General features: G+C 39.1%; 12 protein-coding genes across 13 annotated transcripts; 4 read left to right on the plus strand and 8 right to left on the minus strand.

The window, feature by feature from the left end:
• The first annotated feature begins 7 nt into the window (after positions 1-7).
• On the plus strand, positions 8-1,578 carry Gasu_35390 (elongation factor 2 kinase). Its single transcript, XM_005705427.1, has 2 exons — positions 8-72; positions 595-1,578. Exons 1-2 carry the CDS (start codon positions 26-28, stop codon positions 1,550-1,552), a joined length of 1,005 nt encoding a protein of 334 aa, XP_005705484.1. The 5' UTR covers positions 8-25; the 3' UTR covers positions 1,553-1,578.
• Positions 1,579-1,583: 5 nt separating this feature from the next.
• Positions 1,584-2,697, minus strand: Gasu_35400 (uncharacterized protein). Its single transcript, XM_005705428.1, has 4 exons — positions 2,445-2,697; positions 2,312-2,389; positions 2,223-2,266; positions 1,584-2,171 (listed from the first exon to the last, which is right to left on the minus strand). The coding sequence occupies exons 1-4, from the start codon at positions 2,610-2,612 to the stop codon at positions 1,622-1,624; spliced, it is 840 nt and encodes a 279-aa protein (XP_005705485.1). The 5' UTR covers positions 2,613-2,697; the 3' UTR covers positions 1,584-1,621.
• Positions 2,698-2,918: 221 nt separating this feature from the next.
• Gasu_35410 (uncharacterized protein) lies at positions 2,919-3,987 on the minus strand. Its single transcript, XM_005705429.1, has 2 exons — positions 3,667-3,987; positions 2,919-3,618 (listed from the first exon to the last, which is right to left on the minus strand). The coding sequence occupies exons 1-2, from the start codon at positions 3,955-3,957 to the stop codon at positions 3,007-3,009; spliced, it is 903 nt and encodes a 300-aa protein (XP_005705486.1). The 5' UTR covers positions 3,958-3,987; the 3' UTR covers positions 2,919-3,006.
• Positions 3,988-3,992: 5 nt separating this feature from the next.
• On the minus strand, positions 3,993-6,097 carry Gasu_35420 (RNA polymerase primary sigma factor). The gene is made up of 4 exons (XM_005705430.1): positions 5,146-6,097; positions 5,032-5,092; positions 4,543-4,977; positions 3,993-4,490 (listed from the first exon to the last, which is right to left on the minus strand). Exons 1-4 carry the CDS (start codon positions 5,910-5,912, stop codon positions 4,131-4,133), a joined length of 1,623 nt encoding a protein of 540 aa, XP_005705487.1. The 5' UTR covers positions 5,913-6,097; the 3' UTR covers positions 3,993-4,130.
• Positions 6,098-6,112: 15 nt separating this feature from the next.
• Positions 6,113-7,657, minus strand: Gasu_35430 (alpha 1,4-glycosyltransferase family protein). Its single transcript, XM_005705431.1, has 4 exons — positions 7,486-7,657; positions 7,143-7,423; positions 7,000-7,098; positions 6,113-6,950 (listed from the first exon to the last, which is right to left on the minus strand). Exons 1-4 carry the CDS (start codon positions 7,625-7,627, stop codon positions 6,441-6,443), a joined length of 1,032 nt encoding a protein of 343 aa, XP_005705488.1. The 5' UTR covers positions 7,628-7,657; the 3' UTR covers positions 6,113-6,440.
• Positions 7,658-7,917: 260 nt separating this feature from the next.
• Positions 7,918-9,758, plus strand: Gasu_35440 (MFS transporter, SP family, sugar:H+ symporter). The gene is made up of 2 exons (XM_005705432.1): positions 7,918-8,160; positions 8,205-9,758. Exons 1-2 carry the CDS (start codon positions 7,955-7,957, stop codon positions 9,514-9,516), a joined length of 1,518 nt encoding a protein of 505 aa, XP_005705489.1. The 5' UTR covers positions 7,918-7,954; the 3' UTR covers positions 9,517-9,758.
• Positions 9,759-9,767: 9 nt separating this feature from the next.
• Gasu_35450 (glycosyl transferase family 1) lies at positions 9,768-11,138 on the plus strand. The gene is made up of 3 exons (XM_005705433.1): positions 9,768-10,023; positions 10,074-10,994; positions 11,041-11,138. The coding sequence occupies exons 1-3, from the start codon at positions 9,775-9,777 to the stop codon at positions 11,098-11,100; spliced, it is 1,230 nt and encodes a 409-aa protein (XP_005705490.1). The 5' UTR covers positions 9,768-9,774; the 3' UTR covers positions 11,101-11,138.
• A 4-nt stretch (positions 11,139-11,142) lies between these two features.
• On the minus strand, positions 11,143-13,757 carry Gasu_35460 (dolichyl-diphosphooligosaccharide--protein glycosyltransferase). The gene is made up of 5 exons (XM_005705434.1): positions 13,433-13,757; positions 12,111-13,379; positions 11,998-12,050; positions 11,728-11,937; positions 11,143-11,680 (listed from the first exon to the last, which is right to left on the minus strand). The coding sequence occupies exons 1-5, from the start codon at positions 13,727-13,729 to the stop codon at positions 11,365-11,367; spliced, it is 2,145 nt and encodes a 714-aa protein (XP_005705491.1). The 5' UTR covers positions 13,730-13,757; the 3' UTR covers positions 11,143-11,364.
• A 49-nt stretch (positions 13,758-13,806) lies between these two features.
• On the minus strand, positions 13,807-14,597 carry Gasu_35470 (uncharacterized protein). Its single transcript, XM_005705435.1, has one exon. It carries the CDS (start codon positions 14,574-14,576, stop codon positions 14,331-14,333), a length of 246 nt encoding a protein of 81 aa, XP_005705492.1. The 5' UTR covers positions 14,577-14,597; the 3' UTR covers positions 13,807-14,330.
• Positions 14,598-14,602: 5 nt separating this feature from the next.
• On the minus strand, positions 14,603-16,807 carry Gasu_35480 (tRNA/rRNA methyltransferase (SpoU)). Of its 2 annotated transcripts, XM_005705437.1 has the most exons (11): positions 16,692-16,807; positions 16,596-16,641; positions 16,496-16,547; positions 16,231-16,443; positions 16,082-16,178; positions 15,969-16,025; positions 15,866-15,913; positions 15,778-15,808; positions 15,549-15,730; positions 15,054-15,503; positions 14,603-14,988 (listed from the first exon to the last, which is right to left on the minus strand). In XM_005705437.1, the coding sequence occupies exons 1-11, from the start codon at positions 16,773-16,775 to the stop codon at positions 14,650-14,652; spliced, it is 1,599 nt and encodes a 532-aa protein (XP_005705494.1). In that variant the 5' UTR covers positions 16,776-16,807; the 3' UTR covers positions 14,603-14,649. The 2 variants fall into 2 exon arrangements, with proteins under 2 accessions (XP_005705494.1, XP_005705493.1); XM_005705436.1 differs by lacking the exons at positions 14,603-14,988; positions 15,054-15,503; positions 15,549-15,730; positions 15,778-15,808 and having other exon boundaries at positions 15,823-15,913.
• A 15-nt stretch (positions 16,808-16,822) lies between these two features.
• On the minus strand, positions 16,823-18,527 carry Gasu_35490 (mitochondrial carrier). The gene is made up of 5 exons (XM_005705438.1): positions 17,839-18,527; positions 17,553-17,786; positions 17,272-17,504; positions 17,035-17,200; positions 16,823-16,977 (listed from the first exon to the last, which is right to left on the minus strand). Exons 1-5 carry the CDS (start codon positions 18,415-18,417, stop codon positions 16,900-16,902), a joined length of 1,290 nt encoding a protein of 429 aa, XP_005705495.1. The 5' UTR covers positions 18,418-18,527; the 3' UTR covers positions 16,823-16,899.
• A 210-nt stretch (positions 18,528-18,737) lies between these two features.
• On the plus strand, positions 18,738-20,780 carry Gasu_35500 (uncharacterized protein). The gene is made up of 3 exons (XM_005705439.1): positions 18,738-19,030; positions 19,107-19,556; positions 19,614-20,780. Exons 1-3 carry the CDS (start codon positions 18,848-18,850, stop codon positions 20,457-20,459), a joined length of 1,479 nt encoding a protein of 492 aa, XP_005705496.1. The 5' UTR covers positions 18,738-18,847; the 3' UTR covers positions 20,460-20,780.
• The last annotated feature ends 76 nt before the right edge of the window (positions 20,781-20,856 follow it).

The raw sequence follows: 20,856 nt of genomic DNA on the forward strand, positions 1-20,856 counted from the left end.
CAAAACTACATCGACATTATTTGGAATGGATATGTCCAAATCCCCCACATTCACCTTTAACAGAGAACAATTGTAAGAAATAAAAACTTCAAGTTTTCCTTTGATGCTTTATTCAGATTGAACGTTTGATTGTATTCACTGCTTTGTTACAGCAGGCTTCAAAAAAGAAGTGATAACTGTATACTCTTATAATAAAACGAAACAAAATGGGCGGGTACAGTGGTGATCATTTTTCTAACCAACTTTGCCGTTGTGATGCACGTAACGGATCATCCACTCTGATCGGTTCACTTGTGATTTTATTAAGCCTGGATAGCTTATTCCAGCAACTTTCTTACTGTGCCTTTATCGATTTCTCTCTTAAACGAAAATGTATGACCAAATAGATATAGATTGCAGTTTTGAATTTTCTGAGAGTGATAGTCCTTGAAGATTCTTAAACAGTGGGAAACTCAATTTAAAAACAAGCTTATAAGTAACCTCAATGCAAAGGCATTCTAGGATTGGCTATGCAAAAACTGTCAAAATCTTCTGTCCAACAAGGAAATCCTATCTTTTGTTACTCAAAATGCCATTTGATGTAGTAATTTGAAGAATTGTTAAACTGGAGAGAAGGTGGGGAGACCCGGAATCTATATGGAAGTATACCTTAGACTCTTATAGTGGAACTTGGACAGTAGAACGTTGCAATATACTAGTAGCAAAAGATAGTTTTGCTAGCGGCAGTTTCCGTTTCGCAAAGAAAGCCCTACTAATAGAAGACGAGGTATATGGCTCCCTTCAAGTTGTTAAAATTCTGAAGGAACATATTTCGGCAAACACACCGACTGTATATTTTATTGACGTCATAATACAAAGCTTGGCAGAGCTTTTTGCTCAAGAATTTAACAAAATATATTGTGGCGCCAAAGTATCTTTTGTTCCTACCTGTGTCGTTGAATTCACAACCAAATATTCTGACTTGAAGTCTTCTCGCTTCGCAGTAATGGAGCCTCTCTTAGCGTGTCATAGCGAGAAATTTCAAAAATACAACGACAATCAAGGAGGATACCAGTCGGATAGCTATTCTGCACACGTTGCAAATGCGTTTAGTCACTTTTCACATGTTGCCTCAGGTGGAGAACTCGTAATTTGTGACATTCAGGGTGTTGGAGAATATTACACTGACCCTCAGATTCATACTGCTCTTTTGCCTGAATTTTTGGAAACTTTCCATTCATTGCCAGGTTTGAATAGACATGGAAAGATGCCCTTTGACGTTTTTCAAGACTTTTGCTTCTCGAATATGTCACTAGGGCTTGGCAATTTTGGATGGGAAGGTTTACAGAGATTTGTAAAAAGTCATATCTGCAACTCTGTTTGTGCGGCTTTGGGACTTGAACCTTTCATCAGGGAAAATGGCTCTCTTCCGTTTACATCTTTGCGTTCCGAGTTTCCAGGCCAATTGATCCTACAAACAACTTGCAATTCGTTGAAAACCTCACCAGTGCTAGAAAGAGTGAAGACAACTCTTTATCGAAGTATTCTCACGGCTTGGCCGTCAACCTTTTGAAGGCGCAAATTGTAGATATAAACTTCAAGACGAGTGCTCTATTCACTTTATTCTCTTGAAACTGACTTTCTAGAAGCTCGTACCATTTTCTTGTTTTGAGCTCACTTTACTACGCTCGTCATGTGTATCGTATTCCAATTCACACTCGACCTCACGTCCATCCCACATAGTGCCGTTCAATTCTTCTTGTGCTTTTCGAGCCTGTTCGAATTGTGGGAAAAATACTAAACCATAAGCTTCATCGTTTGTAGTGGAACGGCGAATTATAGCTCGAACGACATTTCCAAAAGGTTTACAACGCTCACGAAGCTCTTGCCAACGCATTTCAGGTACCAAGTGTCGAAACACGAGCCGATAAACCTTGCGCTCTCCTTCCTGAAATATAGAGCCTCTATCTTCTCTCACAACAAGTGACCTGCCAGCAATTACGGAGTTATTAAGCAACTCAACAGCTTTCTGTGCCGCTTCTTCCGTCATATATTCCACCAAGGCACTGCCTTTCGACCGTTTTAATTTATCCAAAAACAGGTGAACGTACTGAACTGGACCTGCTTCTCTCATATGATCTTTTATTTCTTGCCAGCGAACAGTGTACGGAATATTTCCCACATAAACTCTTCTGCAGAATAACGAGTTGAAATCTTGAAGATACAAAAACTAGAATAGTTACCTCTTCTGCCTCTCTTCTATTGAAACCTTATTGTCATCAGTTCCCTAAGTGCTTTCAAAGAAAACCTAACTATCCAACCACTGCCATACCTGTGGCGAGGACTCTGACACGTCGTGAACAGCGGACAAAAACTGTCTTTCAGGATAGTTATGACGAAGCACAGAATTCTACACAAGATACCGTTAGTTTCCCACTTTTTGAACGAAACTGTTGTCCACCAACCCTTTCCCAAAGACCCGGCCTACATAAGAACGGATGGCTGTGGTTTCTACCGCCATAAAAGTCCTTTCGGAAAATATTCGAACAACAGAGAGTCTTCCTGTATACACTAGATGAAAAGCTTATACTCAAGGGAACACCAGTAAAATTCAGGCAACGCTGTTTTCCCATCTTGCTCCAAGTTCAATACGAGGAATCCTCCTTTCCTACAAATATTATCACAAAACCGGCACCGTTAATCCAAGCCGCTCATTCAGACTCTTCGGACTTGTATGGCTTAAGCACACATGGCTTACAAAATACATTTCGAAACTTGTGCGCAAATAATACTTTCCAATATAGCACATCATAATGACATTTAGAAATGCGTCGATATAAGTAAATGAATTGGTGTATTTTTACATATGAGCATATGATTTCCAATATGTGAAAGGGTCATTCTGCGTGACTCACATTCTCCCATTCAACTAGAAAAGATTGAAAAGCAACTTTTTCATTCACAATAGATACGCATCAACAAATTGTTACAAACAAAGGACTTATTCTGTATGCTCTAAAGGTACTACTAGTCTGTTTTATTTGAATATACATCGGAATAAGAAGCAACCACCAGGCGTAAAAATAAAACCAAAAGAATTCCTGTCGCCGAACCTGCAATATGACCTATATGGTTGACAGCAACAGCAGTCCACTTATGTGAACTACTGGAAGCTGCAAGGCGCACTTCTCTTCCAAGTATCTGATAAACATATTGTCCAAGGATCAAAAATTCTAAAAGTCTTTTCCAATTCCATGAAAACCGCGTTAAAACGCAAATAGTAAACAAACCAAATACAGCACCACTTGCTCCAACAGAAACGGAGTGTTTAGGTAATACCATCCAACTCAATAATGCTGATCCAAAGGCACAAATACAATAGCTCATTATGATTCCAAATGCTCCTTCTTCTTCTTCTACGAGTTTACCAAAAATCAAAAGAAAAAAAAGGTTATTTGATAAATGTGCCCAGGACTCGTGACAGAAAGAATAAGTCACAAACTGCCACCAGCGTGGCCCACTATGTGTCAAAACTAGCAAGGCAAGTAAGTTTGGCCAAATAAAGCGACTTGCAACAAATAATAACAAGTTCACGAGTATAAGAACAAAAACACCCCATTCCGACGTATTACGTGCAAGCTTTTGGAGAGTTCATAAGAATACAAAGCATCGAGGTTCTTCACTTACTGGCCAGTTGGAAGACTGAATCCTTACGGTTTTTCCTAAACTGACAGCCCTCATTTGTGGTTTATCTCCTTCTACAGGAACCTGGTTATCCGGTTTATGTTGGACAGCAGCTAGTAGAAAAGCGTCCTGTCGTTGTCCATCAGCTTTCCATTGTCTCCTTAATATATCGTCCTTCTGATTCTTTCGTGCTCTATTTTGGCGAATATTCAAAAGGCAACGTATGCAACCAGTTCTGGAAAATGAAGTCTTTACTTGTGGTATAAAGTGACTGGCACCGGTGAACCACAACATAAAGCCTTTGCAGAACGAAAGGGTTGTGAAACAATGTGAATGACTTCTCAAAAGCGCCCCAACACATCCAATTTATTCGAACCCTAAAAGTATCGATACATCATTATCATCGAGACTTTGAAATTCCAAAAACTATTCTACACTTCATTTGAACGCTGTTATTCACAATCTATTCATTGCAAATAGTCCTTCAGACAACTCTCAACGGTAGAATTTCTCAGTTTTGTGATGCCACTCAACAATAGTTGTCGAACCCTCTCCCTGCTACACGACATAATTCTCCCGCACTCCTCCAGAGATCGAAATTGTCCATCTCGGAGGCCATATCTCAAAAGTAATGCCCTCGTTTCCATAGGACAAAGGTATTCCTGTAACACTTTAAAAAGGTCCGCACGCAACAAACACTCTGCCAGGTTTTCTTCTGTACATTCCCTGCTATCTGCCACACAATACACAGCCCCCTTACCCAGACGTCCACTATCTTCTAACAACTCTCCTAACCTTTCCAATGAAACAGGTTGGTTAGTAACAGCCTACAAATTAGACATAAGGAGGTGCACAATATGAAAAAGAATACGGAAATACCTCTATACAAAAGCGAAGACGGGAACTTGAGACACCAAGTAACGAGCAGACTTCACTCTCACTTGGTACTTTCTTCTTACTTTCCAGTTCGACTGCGACTTTTTTCGACTGATTGAAAAGAGCAAGAACCTTGGCAGGCACTCTAACGGAGCGATTGTATTCATTTAGATATTTGGATATGCTGGCGCGAATCCACCACGTCGCAAACGTTGAGAACCTCCAACCATAAGAAGGGTCGAATTTGTCAGTGGCTTGGATCAAACCTAGGATGCCTTCTTGTATCAAATCTACTAACTGCACAGGTTTGTGAAAGTTCTTATTAGAATCGTGAGCGAAACGTGAGGCAATGGAATGGACAAGTCTTAGATTGGCAGTAATAAGTTTTTCCTTCGCATTGTTTCCAAGTATAATGGCGTCATGTAGATCTTGTACGGACTAAAAAAATGTCAATTACCTTTCAAACATTATCATTGCTTTATATAGCCTTACCATTCCTGCTCTTATAGCCCATTCTTCTAGAGACAATTTTCTACCGAATTTCTGCATCATTCTAAGTGAGGCTTTATTTAGGTATCCAAAATGGATCAAGAATTGGAGCCTTACCTTTGTTGTATATCAATCAACCGTGTTTGTTTCTTCAGGTAGTTTGCAAGCTCTGCTTCTTCTTCTTGACTTAAGAGGCGGCTTTTATCGATGGCATGAATGTATCCATCTGAAAAAAGAAACTGGGCATGTCCATTGTTATAAGACTTCTTGTAAGACTCGTCTTCTTCCTGAGCAGCTTTTACGACTTGTGAATTTCTAGATGTCTGTTCTTTGTGGACTTTCTTCTTGATATTCCACGCCTTCGACTGAGAGTTTGGCTTTCTACTTGTGGCAGCTGTCGAACGAATTTTTTTGCTCTTCAAGGGGTTGGAATTCGTGTGGAGCGGCGTTGTGGCTTTCTTGGCACCCTTCAGAGATTCTTGACTTTCGCACAACTTTGAAGACTTTGTATTTTCGGACTCTCCCTGGTCATGGTAACATTTTACTGTTGTTGATATAGGAGTTTCAGGTTTCCTTTTTTGAGACCCAGCTCCCCAGCTGAAACCTTTGTTCAAAGTGTGTTTTGTCTTTTTCCTCTCTTCTCTGTTCTTAGTGGACACAAGAGAATTCGTTGGAACAAGAGCTCCGAGAGTTGTGCCACCCAACAGGCAGTTTGCCTTGTCTATCTTGCAGTCACCAGTTACGATAACCGTTGTAGTCTTTGATAATTTTCTGTTTTTTCTTCCGAAAGAATTCTTATGATGCACCACTAGAGAGATTTTATCGCAACTCACTGGCTTGGTAGGCAACTTGAAGAGAACACCTTGAGCACAAGTAAACGCCATCGTTATCAAGCTACTATTTATAAACAGAATGCCAGGAAACTTGACTACAGAACGTTTACAGATACAACAACTGCTAGCTATGTATACAATGAGTGAAATAAATATCACAATTCAAAATGAGCCATATACAAATGTGTGCACTGGGATAGTCAATAATCTCCAAATGATTGGTTACACCAACAATCGAAGAAAATCCAATGGGCGAAGAATAATTGAGAGCCACACGATTGGAAATGAAAGGTTTACTAACGAACAAGAGAGAGAGATATTTTCTCGAGTTATACAACACGACACATCACTAGAAAAAATGAAATACTAGGACAGACGAGAATATGAAAAGGGTATCTTCTCTCAAAATGGCCATAAAGGGAAGCTTGAATATACTCATACGATAAGTCATAGATCTGGCCACCTTACGGCCCTCCAAAAATATGAGCTTCCATTTGTCCGATGACTGGAATGATCCTCCGTTTAAAAAAACTTCCGGATAACGCGCATTCTATAAAGATGAAAGGGTAATACGCTCTTCTATTGGACTACGCTAGAGTATTCGACGAATTCAAGATGCTGCCTTTCGTCAAACTCGTATATAAAATCTGTTAGTAAACGATGAAAAACACCGTGGCCAGAGACTATATCTTGTACCGTGAAATTTTCCCAACCGTGTTTGAACTCGGCTCCCCAAAAGTGAACAGCATAGTGACCGTCGTAAAAATTGCGACCGAGGTCTCTATAATAAAGTTCTTCGATACCTTCTTCTGTCCATAAAGGATCAAAAAAAGCTGTATGATTCAGTACACATATGGAATCACTCATTTCAAAAGACATAATTTTGGGTAAACGAACAGAAAACCAATTCCACACAAAGTCATTAAAATGTCGATATTCTAGGAACCATTGTAGAAGGAAAGAAGAAGAAGAATGTGCGACAATGACTGCGTTAGCTAGTCCGATAAAGCCATCCAGTCCTTCTTGACCCAAAACCATAGGAAAATGTCGTAACTCATCGAAGCTTTTCAATGGGAAGACGTCCATGTCCTTCAAAACTTTGAGACTCATGCGATACAGGATCGGACAATTGACTCACCAAATAGATACCACCATATTTGAGCAACATTTCTAAACGTACAACATCCGCCTTATGAGCAACATGATTGAGTGGCTTCCCAAATACCTGTAAAGGTGACTAGCAAACTTCAATAGAATTGACAAAACTCTTCGTGAGCTTACCGCAACTTGATTCAACACCAAATATGGCTTTGTACGTTCCCACCACGTGCCATTGGGTAAATAGTGATAGTGAAAATAAACCTTTTCAGGTCGTACTCTTCGTATAGTCGCTAGTACAATCAGATGCTCAACTATACCAAAAGGTGGATTTTTCTCCAACCCATATACAAAGTGAACAATATTTGGCACCATCTCCGAAGACGGGGTCATATAATTCTTACAGATGCCTTTCGAGTTGTCATAATAGACTTGATTGGTTCCCGAAATGGGAACAATTAGGTCTATGTTAAGGCAGGCCGTTAGTAACGTGGTTTAGTTAGTTCAACAAGAGACTTTGGCTTACGGTGGAGTCTACTGACTATCCTAAGTTGATATAAAATAAATGAGTATAGTATGACTGGAAATAACCACTTCATAGGATTTCTTGAAAGGTCAACAAGGGAGGTGAACGTATTACAACAATGTGTAGTCCAACTCTCCTTCATTAGCATTTTTTTTGGGTCAATCTAAATTTTTCCATTTGCCGTTTTTGCTTTCTTGACTCTGTTAAATAAAAAGACTGTGTTCCTTATATATATTCAAATTAGATTGTGAATAATAGAATGCAAAAGGAAATAATGCTCAATAGTTATCCTAGTGAAGTCTGTTGGATTCTATCTAATTGTAGAAAGCAGAAATTGATAAGAGATTGAACACAAATCTTGTGAAACAGATGATGATGGAAACTCAAGCAACGATGTGAATGAAAAGCTCAGCGACTTGGAGTTTCGACGTTGGGCAGAGAGAAATTGTGAAAAATATCTTTTTCTATCATGCGCTGGTTCTCTACTGAAAATATAACAACTCGTCTCTATGTACTTAGTTTGGTGGTTGCGTTTGGTGGCTGCACTGTCGGAATAGATATTTCACTTGTTAATGGTGCACAGATGTTCTTTGTGTCTCGTTTTCATTTGAACGATTCTTTGCACGGCCTAACCAGTGCAGCAACGCTAATTGGAGCAGTGATTGGTTCCTTTATGTAAGATGCTATAGCTATTGTTTTAGAGATATCATATAGGATAGGTCTTCGATTATCAACCTTTTCTTAGGGAGGAAGGGAGCCATGTTTGTCGCCTCATTTGTAGCAGTAGGAGCAGGGTTGATAGAGGCATTGGCTAATGTATGGGGTGTGTTATTATTTGCTAGAATTTTCCTGGGGACTTCTTTTGGAATTTACAGTGCTACCATTCCAATTTATTTATCTGAAAGTGCTCCAGCTGTAGTAAGAGGTGCTTTGACTGCTATCTATCAGCTTTCCCTTACTTTTGGACTATTTTTTGGCTCGATTGCAGATGCAGCATTTGTCCAAGTTGATAATGGCTGGAGACTTATGTTAGGATCAGTTATTGTTCCTCCTTTTTGTTGTCTAATTGGTCTTATTTTCACACCAGAGTCTCCGAGGTGGTTGATATTCAAGAGGAAGGAAGCAGAGGCGTTCCAATGTCTTTTAAAATTGCGAAAAACGGAAACAGAAGCACTTGAGGATTTATCACGTATCAAAGATTCCACGATGATAGATTCACAACGAGATACTTGGTACCAAGTATTGAAAAAGATATTGATGACCAAACGTATTAGACGTGCAGTTTCTGTGGGAATCTTTTTACAAGTTGCACGACAACTATCTGGAGTGAATGCGATGTCTTATTACATCGACATTGTTTTAAGAAAGGCAGGCTTGTCCATTTCCACGACTATCTATATAAGTGTTGCTTATATGTTTGGCACCGTATTATTTACATTACCATTATTCTGGATTGTGGATAGATTGGGGAGAAGAATCCTTTTGGTTGCCACTATGCCTGTCATTTCCCTCATGTTGTTATTGATTGGTTTTTCCTTTTATGGAAATGAGCACATTCGCATATCCTTATGCCTTGTGGGATTCTTTATCATGCGTGCATTTTTTAGTCCTGGTTTAGGTCCTGTCAGTTGGATCATTACTTCAGAAATATTTCCATTACAAGTTCGAGCAGAATGTCTCGCTATTGTATCTTTTGCTAGTTATGCCTTCAACTTTGTCATTTCTTTTGCATTTCCGGATATGCTAAGTCAGATGAAAGCCCAAGGAGCATTTTCATTCTTCTCAGGTTTTACTTTGTTGAGTTGGATTATTTTTTTTCTATACGTACCAGAAACCAAAGGAATAGAATTGGAAAGTGTAGAGCAGTTATTTGAAAAGCCTTGGAGTGAGTATTCCCGTAAACATATTCAACAAGCTGCCGAGTTTTTATCTTGTAGAAGAAAGAAGGCGTCTTGTATAGATATGATTCAGTCATCGAGCTCCGAAAGGACCGCTTCCATCAATGAAAAGGAAAGGAAAGCAGAAGAATAGTATACTCAACTTGGCTCAACATCGATCATTCTGGTGAAACATATGAAAGAAACGCCAACTTCCCAGCCATATCTTTGATATTTCGAAACATCTCATTTGAATATTGATATACATTGTAAGCATTCCTATGCTTATGATACATATTTAGGGAAGAGTTCTGAGCATTCTTTTTTGAAAACCCGTTATCGTCTTCCTCATAAGAGAAGTATGATAATAAAATGAAAAGGTTTTGAGGCGGGAAATTGGTTTCTTTTGACAATGGTGAAAGGAGGGGGGAATGTGACTACGCCACTTTCAAAGTCTTTAACTATCCTTTTTCTTATATTAGCTGTATATATGTGTAGTACCGAGTTGTATATAAGGAAAGGAATATTTAAGAACACATCGAGTTCCGTTCCACTCAGTTTCTTCCCTAGTTACTATGATGAAAACTTGCTGGAAGCTGAACCTAGTTTTACAACGGATGAACCTCTCAACATTTCTCTCTTATGGTTAGCTCCTTTCAAAGTAAGTATTCTTTGTCTATATTTTTTGGTGATGCCCAAACTTGCTTTTAGAGTGGTTCGGGTTATGGTATAGAAGCAACAGGTTTTGTCCAATCAATCGAAAGTGATATATCTCATTTGAATATTTTCCAGTGGGGTGAATTTGAAAGCGCGAGTTATTTAAACACGTTGGATAGAGATACTCGTGGACTTCTCGATCGTTTATGGAGTGCAACAAGCCAAGTACAACCATTAGTGAACTATTTACAAGCTGCAGCAGATGGCTCACTTCCTATCAACTCTCAAGAACCTTCCAAAAAGTTCGATATTTTGATTGCTCATATTCATCCTGGAGGATGGCTTGATCAGTTGAAAGAAATGGGCCAGTATCGAATTGGAAGAACCATGTTTGAAACGGACAGAATTCCAGATGGTTGGATCGATCGTTTTTATTCCACTATGCATGAATTGTGGGTTCCTAGTAGTTTTACACAAAATCAATTTATAGCTGCTGGTTTAGAACCTTCTCGAATTCAGGTTATTCCGCAACCATTAGAACGTTTTTTATTTCACACTTGTAATCAATCCCTTCATGAGCCAACTTTTGTAGTTCCTAAAGCTTGGCGCTCTACTTTCCACACATGTCATGAAGATGACTTTGTATTTCTTTCCATTTTCAAATGGGAGCCACGAAAAGGAGTTGAGTTCCTATTGGATGCATATTTTCATGAATTCCGATCCACCGATCATGTCTGTTTGGTGATATTGACCAGTTTTCGACAGGTTACTGAAAGTCAAACAACTATCGATCATTTGGTGGAATCCATTGCTAGAAATATTTCATCTCAGTTTCCCAGATATTGGCTTATTCCTTCCACTGTATCTCCTAATGATATGGCATCTTTGTATTTATCAGCAGATGCGTTTGTTTTACCTAGTAGAGGTGAAGGTTGGGGTCGACCTTTGATGGAAGCCATGGCTTGTGGTTTACCAGTGATTGGTACAGGTTGGGGTGCTCCACTAACATTTATGAATGAAGACAACTCTTTTCCTATTCCAGTTGAAAAGTGGGATCGTATTCATCCGGGACAAGGTTTAGATGAACCTTTTTGGGGACACTTCTGGGCAGTGCCTGATGTACAAAAACTTAGACAAATAATGAGAAATGTAATGGAAAAGCCATTGCAGGCCAAAGCAAAAGCGAGAAAAGGACAAGAAGAAGTTTTACAAAAGTATCAACCGAATACAATCAAAAAAAGGGTATTGGGGAGACTGGTGCAAATCATGTCCAACAATATATCGGAGTCCATTCGATGAGAAAGTTGCCAACTTCACATCTTTTCTTGCTATAGCTAACCCAATACTAACCAATATTGGGCAAATCCTTCACATGATAAATGCGAACCAACCAGTTACGACTGGTAAATGCCTCTTCAAAATAACGGAGCTTGAATTTCTTTTTCGCTATAACTTCACCTCGGACCTTATCATAACCTGCTGGATTTCCACGATCAAACTGAACTTCACCAAATCGATAATAACAAAGCTTATACATCAAGGACTCCACTAGAGCTGGACCTGCTCCTTCACCCACACGATAATTTCCATCTGCGGTAAGATATGCACTTTCATCCACCGTCGAATCAACCGAATGTGAAATTCGAATCGGCCATAGAAACCTATACACAAAATAAGTCCGTTTCTTCCTATCACCATCTTACTTAACTTGTTGATATCATCTGAACTATATCCCAATGCACCACCAAATATGACCAACACATAATCGACATCCAACTTTTTGCATATTTGAAAAGCCTTTCTTTCTGGTGAATTCAAGACTCTTCCAACTGTCGCAATATGAGAATTATTCCATGTATTGTTATCTACAATAACAGTTCGATTGGCAAATCCCGATATTTGATATCCATAATCCCACCTACAATTTTTATATATCGTCAATCATTCTATTCAAATGACCTATTCGTCAGAAACTTACCAACTCAATATCTTAGCATCTACTTTGGTATTGTATCGCAACCAACTACTACGCTTCACTGGAAAGCAACAAAGAAAACGCGTTCACCAAAGCAACAAAGAAAACTCATATACAAAGGAAGGTTCTGAACACGCAATACGAAGCCGAACCAAACACAATGACGCGCAGAAGCAAACAATAACAACAACGAACCACCCAGAAGAAAACAATACCAACACTTCCAACCACCCAAAAGAATATAAGTCAACACCCGAATCAAGACAATAGAATCTCCTGACGACCCCAATCCAAGACGATGCCACTCCTTTTATTTCACTCCATTGAGACTCATCCTTCTTTTGTTCCCATTTTCGTAATTGTGCAACATTAGGAACCAACAATTTGGAAAATGCTATTCCACTTAACACACAAGCAGCTGGTGCCAATACCAACATCAATCGGACCATAACTCCAGCAAAATAGGCAGCAAAACTTCCATAAAGAATCAAAAATATCACGCCATCGTTTACATTTTGGAAACAAAAGTAAATACCTGCTGGTACCAACATACTAAGAATATGAAGATCAAAGAAATAAGAACCCCATGCAGTTGGTTGATGTTCAGCAACGGAAGCAATGATTGGAATATGTTTAGAAGCATAAGTCGGATCCAACAAGGAATAGAAACGACCTGTCCAAGGACCCAAATAGCCAGTAGCGGTTGCTAGAAAAGCTGCCAACATGAACATGGCACCTACAGCCAAAAAGAATATTCTATAAAGGGTGACAAATACATCTCTGGGAACCAACGAACGAATCCAGTTCACAAAGCAGTAACATTGTAAGAATACAAAGACTATCAAAGCACCCATATGCTCGGAACTTTGAACTGCTTGAAACCCTACAAAGCGTATTTGCATCGATAAGAGTGTTCCGATGACATAAAAAGTAGAATATGCCACATATAATCGTTGAGAATATCTTCCACAAAGAATCAACACCAATACATAGATTGGATAAATATTTGTGATAAATACATAACCACCCCATGAGGCAACCATATAAAGGTAAGCTAAACAAGTCAATCCTGACCAAAACAAGGAACCCGTGTGTACACTTTTGACGATCAGAAAGAAACAAAGTATCATAGCAGTGATTGCCACACATTCGTTATCATAACTTCCCGCAACTGATCTTGAAAGGTATCCTGGAACCATAGCGATGAAGCAAGCTGCGAATAATCCTGCTGTAGTGTCTGAGACTTGCTTTGTGAAGAAATAAGTGACAATATTGGTAAAGCAGGAGAAAAGTGGAGCCATCATCACACACACATCCTTAATATCCACTGGGAATGTCAAAGCGTGTAAGATGTGATAGATGGTAGCTGCAGAATACATGATTCCCTTCACAATCAACTCAGTCATAAACCATCAATAGTCGAGACAATTCAACTTACTGGATAAACAGTACCCCCCACAATCCTTCCCAAAGGATACCAACTAGCCGAGTCAAACCAATTCCAAAACTCAAAAGTTCCTTGTTCCACAAGAACTTTGGTGGCTCGAAAGTTGAACCAAGGATCAAACTCGTGGATGATGCTTTCATATCTGATCACCGCAAAGAGACGAATACAGAAGGACACACAACACGCAATCAAAAGTACAGCAAACCGAAAAAGTAACTGTTGTTGTTGTTTGGTTGATAACCCAATAGTTCTCGTGTAGTTTATGGATAGTTGTGTTGGCATTCCCATCCAATCATACACAATAGAGCAACCAAAGAAATAAGAAAACTCATACAAGAGAGGATGGAAGGATTTTAAAATAATCAAGTGCTTATTTTCTATTTATTATTATATAAATATTATCTCTATGGAATCTTGACTCTTCCACTTTATATTTGTTCTTGTTGAATTATTTTTATATGAAATCCCACATGTCTGTTTTACAACCTATTGTAGCACCTTCCATATTATCAGCTGACTTTGCAAGACTTGCAGAAGAGTGTAAACAAGTACTAGATGCTGGAGCAGATTGGCTTCACGTGGATATTATGGATGGAAACTTTGTAGACAACTTGACTATTGGTCCTCCAGTTGTCAAAAGTCTAAGAAATCACACCAGTGCTTATTTCGACTGTCACTTGATGGTAATGGATCCAATGAAGTGGGTCCAAGTATTGAGCAGTGTTGGAGCTTCTGGTTATACTTTCCATTTGGAAGCTGTAGAACCCGATCCCCAGAACTGGACTAGAGCTTCGGAGAAGGTGATTGCACTTTGTAAAGATATTCGGCGTTGTGGTATGAAAGTGGGTATTTCTATCAAACCGAATACACCTTGGCAAGCATTAGAGCCTTATCTATCGGCTGGTTGGGTGGATATGGTGTTGGTCATGACAGTAGAGCCTGGTTTTGGAGGACAAAAGTTTATACCAGAAACAGTATCCAAAGTAGCCTTTCTTCGAAAACGATTTCCAGAATTGAATATTGAAGTAGATGGAGGAATCGCACCCAATACTATTGAGCAAGTAGCCAAAGCTGGCGCCAATATTGCAGTTGCTGGTAGTGCCATTTTTGGTTCCGAGGATAGAAACAAAGTCATTTCTATTTTGAAACAAACCTTGTATGAAGGAATCCATACAAGTGGTTCCCTTGAATAACGAGTCGAGTTATTTCTACAATTCTGGAAAATGAAAACGATGTTTTTCTATAAGATGAGCTGCTCTTCTGGAGCCTCGCACTAACCATTTGGTATACAACTCTTGCATCTCTTCCTGTGTCAGATTGGGTTGGATACAGCCTTGTAACTTCAAATGATAAAGGAACATAGCACATGACACCGAAAGATTGAAACTCTGTGTAAAACCTACCATTGGAATGTATACTTTCATATCTGACAACTGCCGAATACCTTTACTAAGACCTCGTTCTTCATTTCCAAACAAGAGACAAAGTCGAGAGTATTTTGTAAAGTCAACTTGGTCAATAGGCACTGCATCTGGGTCTAAACAAGCCTATATTGCATACAATGCTTGCTCCATAAACAACTCTACCAAAAGAGACAAAAGTGAATACTTACGGCAATGAGAACCATATTTTGTTGTTTTAAAGTTTCCACTGCATCATATAAGTTCTTATAGCGATGAATGGTCATCCACTTATCTGCACTCATGGCAACTCCATCTGCATATTGAAAGGGTTCAAAGGCTTCTACCACGTGGACGTGTTGAATACCGTGACCTTCACAAGTACGAATACAAGCTGCTCCATTATGTGGGTCGTGCAAATTCTCAAACAACACTTGAATGGAGCCACAACGTTGCATAAGAGTCTGTTCCATCTTTTCTAGCCGACTTTTCTTCAATTGCTGACGCAACAAGTCCAATAAAGGAGTTCTCTTGATCACACTTCCGTAAGGAGAGTCCCAACCGATATTGTTTGCTTTTCCGTTGGCTTCCAAATATTGTTCTTGAAAAGTACAATTCAACGTTTCGAACTCTGGACAAGAAAAACTTTCGTTCTCACGTGTCTAAAACTATTACGAACAACAAGACTGAACATAAGCTTAGCTTACATTTTCCATATAACAAAACTTTTTCACAACACCAACAGAATATCTAAAACTTTTTACTCTCCTATGACGATGGCTTTTCCAAAAGTTGCCAGTTCGTAAACCGCCGAACAAAGCAACCATCCATGGAATGTTGGGATCCACATAGCCAAAATGCATCCAAAGCAATGGTCGATGCAAAAAGACTAGCAACATTTCTTATCTAAAGCAGACTTGGCTGCCTGTTGAATACGATGGAAACGAACAGGTCCCAATAAAATACCCTACGATGAATATAAACGTGAAAACTTATTTTCTCACTATTCAATGTTTTACTCTACCCCAAACCATCTACAGACTACCAATAATACATTTTGGATGTCACGCTTCTATAATACAAATAAATAAAAGAATAAAGAGCAACCAAAATACAAGTTTCCTTACGACAAGTAATTGCAAAATGCGCTGTCCTGCTCCTTTTTCTCCATCATCGTCCCAATCCTATGTATGACAACTGTCCATTCAATGTTCTCATCCAAACAGGATAATATACCAACTTGAATCAAATGGCCATGAGGTGTCAATATTCTCCAAGATGCAATAAGATGGGTAGCTGAACCAATCTTACGGTGTCGATGCAAAGCATTCAAAAGACTTGTAAAGAAATTCTATGATCATGTGATCCAAAATACAACCAACTAAATACCTATCTACTTTGTTTTCATCATCAACTTCAATGACTAGCCCCTGAAATATACTCTTTCGATCCATCACTACTTCACCTACACACCATTCTTCAATACTATTGTCTTCTCTATCATGCCAATTAGGATCTTCCAAAGTAGAACAAATATCTTGGGGCCGCTTTTCCTCTTTCTCTTCTTCTTCGTTGGACAGATGGCCATAGTAACTATCATAACTAAATACAACTCAATCCTATTCAGAACGGATATCTGTCTTCCTTCACTTACACATCCTGAAGCCTTTCTCGACAAAATTCTGTCATTTCATATACTACTGGTCCTATGCAAAGTATAAACTCTAGATGAATTCTATCCGACTACAACCAACCTCCTTTTTCACCAAACTTTGCCATCAACAGAGATACAATCTCAAGCTAAAGAAAAAAAAAGTTAATAACTGACTGTAAAACAATTCCTTACATACTCGAGTTTCTTCCGGTATCCAACGTGCCTGAACCAACACTTGTGGCTTGCCATATTCGGGATATTCCTCAATAGCAACATACATTGTCAATCTTACAACCTCAAGACAAAATGGACTTACAGAAGGAAGATAAAACTGAACCAAAGCTGTCCTTTACATCAGTTTATTGTTGACAAACAACACCTTTAAGAACGGATAACTAGGAAGCTCACCTATTGGATATCAACAACTGTACACTTAAGGTGCCTTGCTTAAGGTTCCAGAACAAGTCTTTTCCATAAATAAGCTAAAAAATGGGTAAGAGTAGGCTACTAACACAAGTTGTAGGTCCTTATAGTCTAACCTTTAACGCTTCTCGCTCTTCAGCCAAAGATTCTTTCATAAATGAAAAAGAGAATAACCGATTGTTGAGAAACAGCTTTACTATTTGGTTCGATCCAAAAATAATCCAACACACTTTGAACAAACAGGTCAAGTTAGTGATATTAAACTCTAGCTTCCCAAGGAATCTGTAGAAAGTTTCTCACTTGATGTATTCTCATTCTCATGACGAAAACTTTCACTGATTCCTTTTTGATACCNACGAGTGGTGAATTCATATGTCGCAAAGGTTACTACACAAGCTGGAACAGTTCTTGCCAAATTGGCTAAAAAACCTCGATAAAAACCTCGAATACCTTCTTTTCGATATATTTCCTTTGACATGCTTACAAAACGCAATTGACGTGATGAGGATGCCATCTCTTTGGACCCACTAATTTGCAACCTTGATCGTAAAACCTCATGTGGATAGGCAACACAGCTAGCTAAAACCTATCATGCCTAGTCAGTCAATAGTATTTCGTGAGGAATCTTGTCTACCTTGGATAATGAAGAGGCTATGAAAATATCGACTGTGGTACATTCTTGGTCCATTCTATGACGACTGAGCAGGGTCTTGATATGTTCATAAGCTGGAAATTGTACAGCAACGTGTATCAAACCTAACAAAGTGGGAAGTAAACCTCTATAAAGAGCCCAAAAACCCTCTTCTTTAGTAATCAAGGCCAATGTACCCCAAACAGATCGATACTTGCAATATTCAGGTATCTTTGCCTAGCAAAAAACAATATCAAATCTCTTCCTCCCCTCTTCCATATGTACTTACTTCAGCCTGCATTCTCGTTTTCACTAACCACAAGGGTGCCGTCACTAGAGCGGTGACGGTTCCTGCTCCCATAGCTGATAACATGAAGTTGATGGAAGCCCAGTGTTGCAGTCTAGGAGCCAAGTCTCTTTTCAACTCCTCATAAGTAACCCAGTATATACTCCAGTTGGGAATAAATGCCCATAAACTAGCAGATAAACCTCTGTAATATCCTCTCACTCCTTCTTCCCTGATCATCACCTTCAATGCGTCTATCATCCCTCTATATTTCAACGCTGGATGCGTGTGTCTACACTGTGCTTTAAGATTGGCAGCAATATGATGCTGTACTTGCAGTCTTGTTTTCGCCACATCCAAGGGGCTTAACACAATAGTATTGACTATTCCTGCAGAAGCACCAGCTGCTGCTTGAACAAAGCGTAAAACAGGTAGCGAAACAGCAGGTTTACCAGCTTCCTTTCTAGGAAATCCTTCCAGTTTGGAGGAAGAGTCATAGTGGTTGTTTAAAGAAAGGTAAAACTGTTGCTGTTGTCCCATAAAGAACTCAAAACAACTTGGTAGTTGCTGTAACCGTGTCATAGGTTGTAAGCCCGCACTTGTGAATACTGAAGTATGACTGTTTTTCAAAAAGAAACTATTGCTTGTCTATTTATGAATATCAATCGATGTTAAGTTTTCTTGTCAGTAGTATTTTCATGGAAAAATAAAGAGAGAACCAAGTGAGTGACTTACTTGGCCTGCTTTACTCTCTCCATCATCATAACCAAAAGTTAGAGAAATGTTTTGTTGGGAGGGTCTACTTGGTACAAGCTACCTTGGTATCCAAAACTATTCCTTTGAAACTCTTTGTACAATATTATTTATACTGTGTATATAACTAGTAAACATATGCTAACAATATCATGAAATCGATATCATATTTCTACAAAAATGAGCCTCTTTTCAGTCAAGTCCATAACTTGAACAATTCTCGAGAAATTCTTTTGGTTTTCTGGGCGTAATTTTCAAGATGAGCTCCGCCTCTCCTACCAAAACTCCTAGAGAGGATAAACTTCGAAAGAGTTCAGCACTGGCAATGTCCAAAGTCAGTGGCATGTTTAGAGCTATTACACCCAAGAGCGAACTAGAAAGTACCATTTTAAAGGCAACTGCTTCGTCGCTGAAAGAACCCAACTGGAAACTCAATATGAAGGTAAAAATGGGGATGCCTCAAGTTAATCTTTGAAAAACAGTTTCTAACAAAGCCATATATTTTTCTGTTTCAATAGGTATGCGACTTGATCAAGAAAGAAGCGCCTTCCTCTAGCAACCTGCAAGAGATTGTACGCTATATTTGCAAACGCGTAAAGCATCCCGACGAGAAAGTGGCTCTTAACGCTCTCGTATTGCTAGAAACAACAGTGAAAAATGGCAAACCAGTTTATTACAAAGCAGTTGCTGATAGAGGGATCCCAAAACTCTTGAAAGTGGTTTACAACCCCCTCACTTCGCAAGACGTTCGAAACCGGATTCTACAGTTAATAGATATTTGGGCAGATGCTTTTCAACCAGTCGAAGATAGTATGCCACAATTCAAAGAAGCGTATCAGGAACTGTTAAAAAGAGGATTCGACTTTCCTCCAAGGACAAATGAAAGCCTAGTTCCCGTGATTCAAGTCGAGGAAGACCCAGAACTGGCAGCAACACTGGCTTCTTCTAGAGCAGAAGCTTCGAGTTCGGTACGTTTGATCCTAGTTAGAGTATGCTTGAGTAGAATAATAATCTTTTGAGAATAGGTCGATACAGATCATTCTATACCGAGCCTGCAATATTCTCCAAGTTCTAGTAGTTCTCGAGAGCTGGAAAGGTTACACGATGAGCTGAAGGAGACAACTGGAATCGTCAGACTGTTCGAGGAAACTGTTTCTTTCATAAAACCAGAGACAGAAGACCCTAGTGAGGTGGAGTTAGCAAGAGAACTTTATGAAAAGGTTTCTACTTTGCATGAACGACTTTCTTCTCTATTGGAGAATATTTCTGATGAAAGTATTATCAACAAATGTTTAACCTTGAATGATTTTATTTTGCAAGTGCTTGCGGAATATGAATCGAAGGTCTCTATCCACCAGTCAATGGTAGATTCAGCAAAGTCATCTACAGAGACGAAGAGCAGTCAGAATCCATCGGAGGATGTATCAAAAGCTTCCAATCATGAAGACGATGCTGCGAAATCAGTTCCGGCTTGGTTAAAAGCAAGTGTCCCTGTATCATCTTCTTCTGCAGATTGGCTCAGGAACCATTCAAATGCGTCCAACAACCAATCTGTGGAGAGCAAAGTGACCGATGTTAGTACTACTAGCGACCAGCGTATGAATAATGAAGTATCGAACTATTCTAATTTGAATAATTCCTCTCCTACCGACAGCAATTCCGGTACAGATAATGTAGACTTGATTGGTTTAAGTGAAGAGAAGAATATAAAGCCTTCAACTGCCAGAAAGGAAATATCAACATCCAAGAATGAGACTTCGGATCCTTTTGATGAGTTATTTGCTCCGACTGTAGTGAATAGTGAACAGTCTCATTCCTCGAAGAAACTTGCTAGTTCTTTTGCTGATTTACTCATAGAAGATGAAAACTGAAAGTGTATTCTATTTGTAGTGAATTGTGTATTTGTTGTCACTTTAGAGAGAAGAAACATTGTCGCGTTTTCCATTGTACAGTGGGCGTAAATGGATAAGAAATAAAGATTTTTACAGAATCCATATATGAATGAATAGCTTTCATCACATTATCCGTCGTCCCATTCAATGGACATTCATGAGAGCACAGACGAGGATGCTACAGTTACTATAAATGAAGTTTCTAAAAATATCATCACTGTTGCCATAAAAGGAGAGGACCATACCCTAGGAAATGTGGTACGTTACCTGCTCTTGAAAAATAAACAGGTTGAGTTTGCCGGTTACAACATTCCGCACCCCAGTGAAAACGTACTACACTTGCGAGTTCAAACCAAAGAAGACGTCGACTGCAAAC

This window comes from Galdieria sulphuraria (genome assembly GCF_000341285.1).
Source record: "Galdieria sulphuraria unplaced genomic scaffold scaf_29, whole genome shotgun sequence".
NCBI classification, from domain to species: Eukaryota; Rhodophyta; class Bangiophyceae; order Galdieriales; family Galdieriaceae; genus Galdieria; species Galdieria sulphuraria.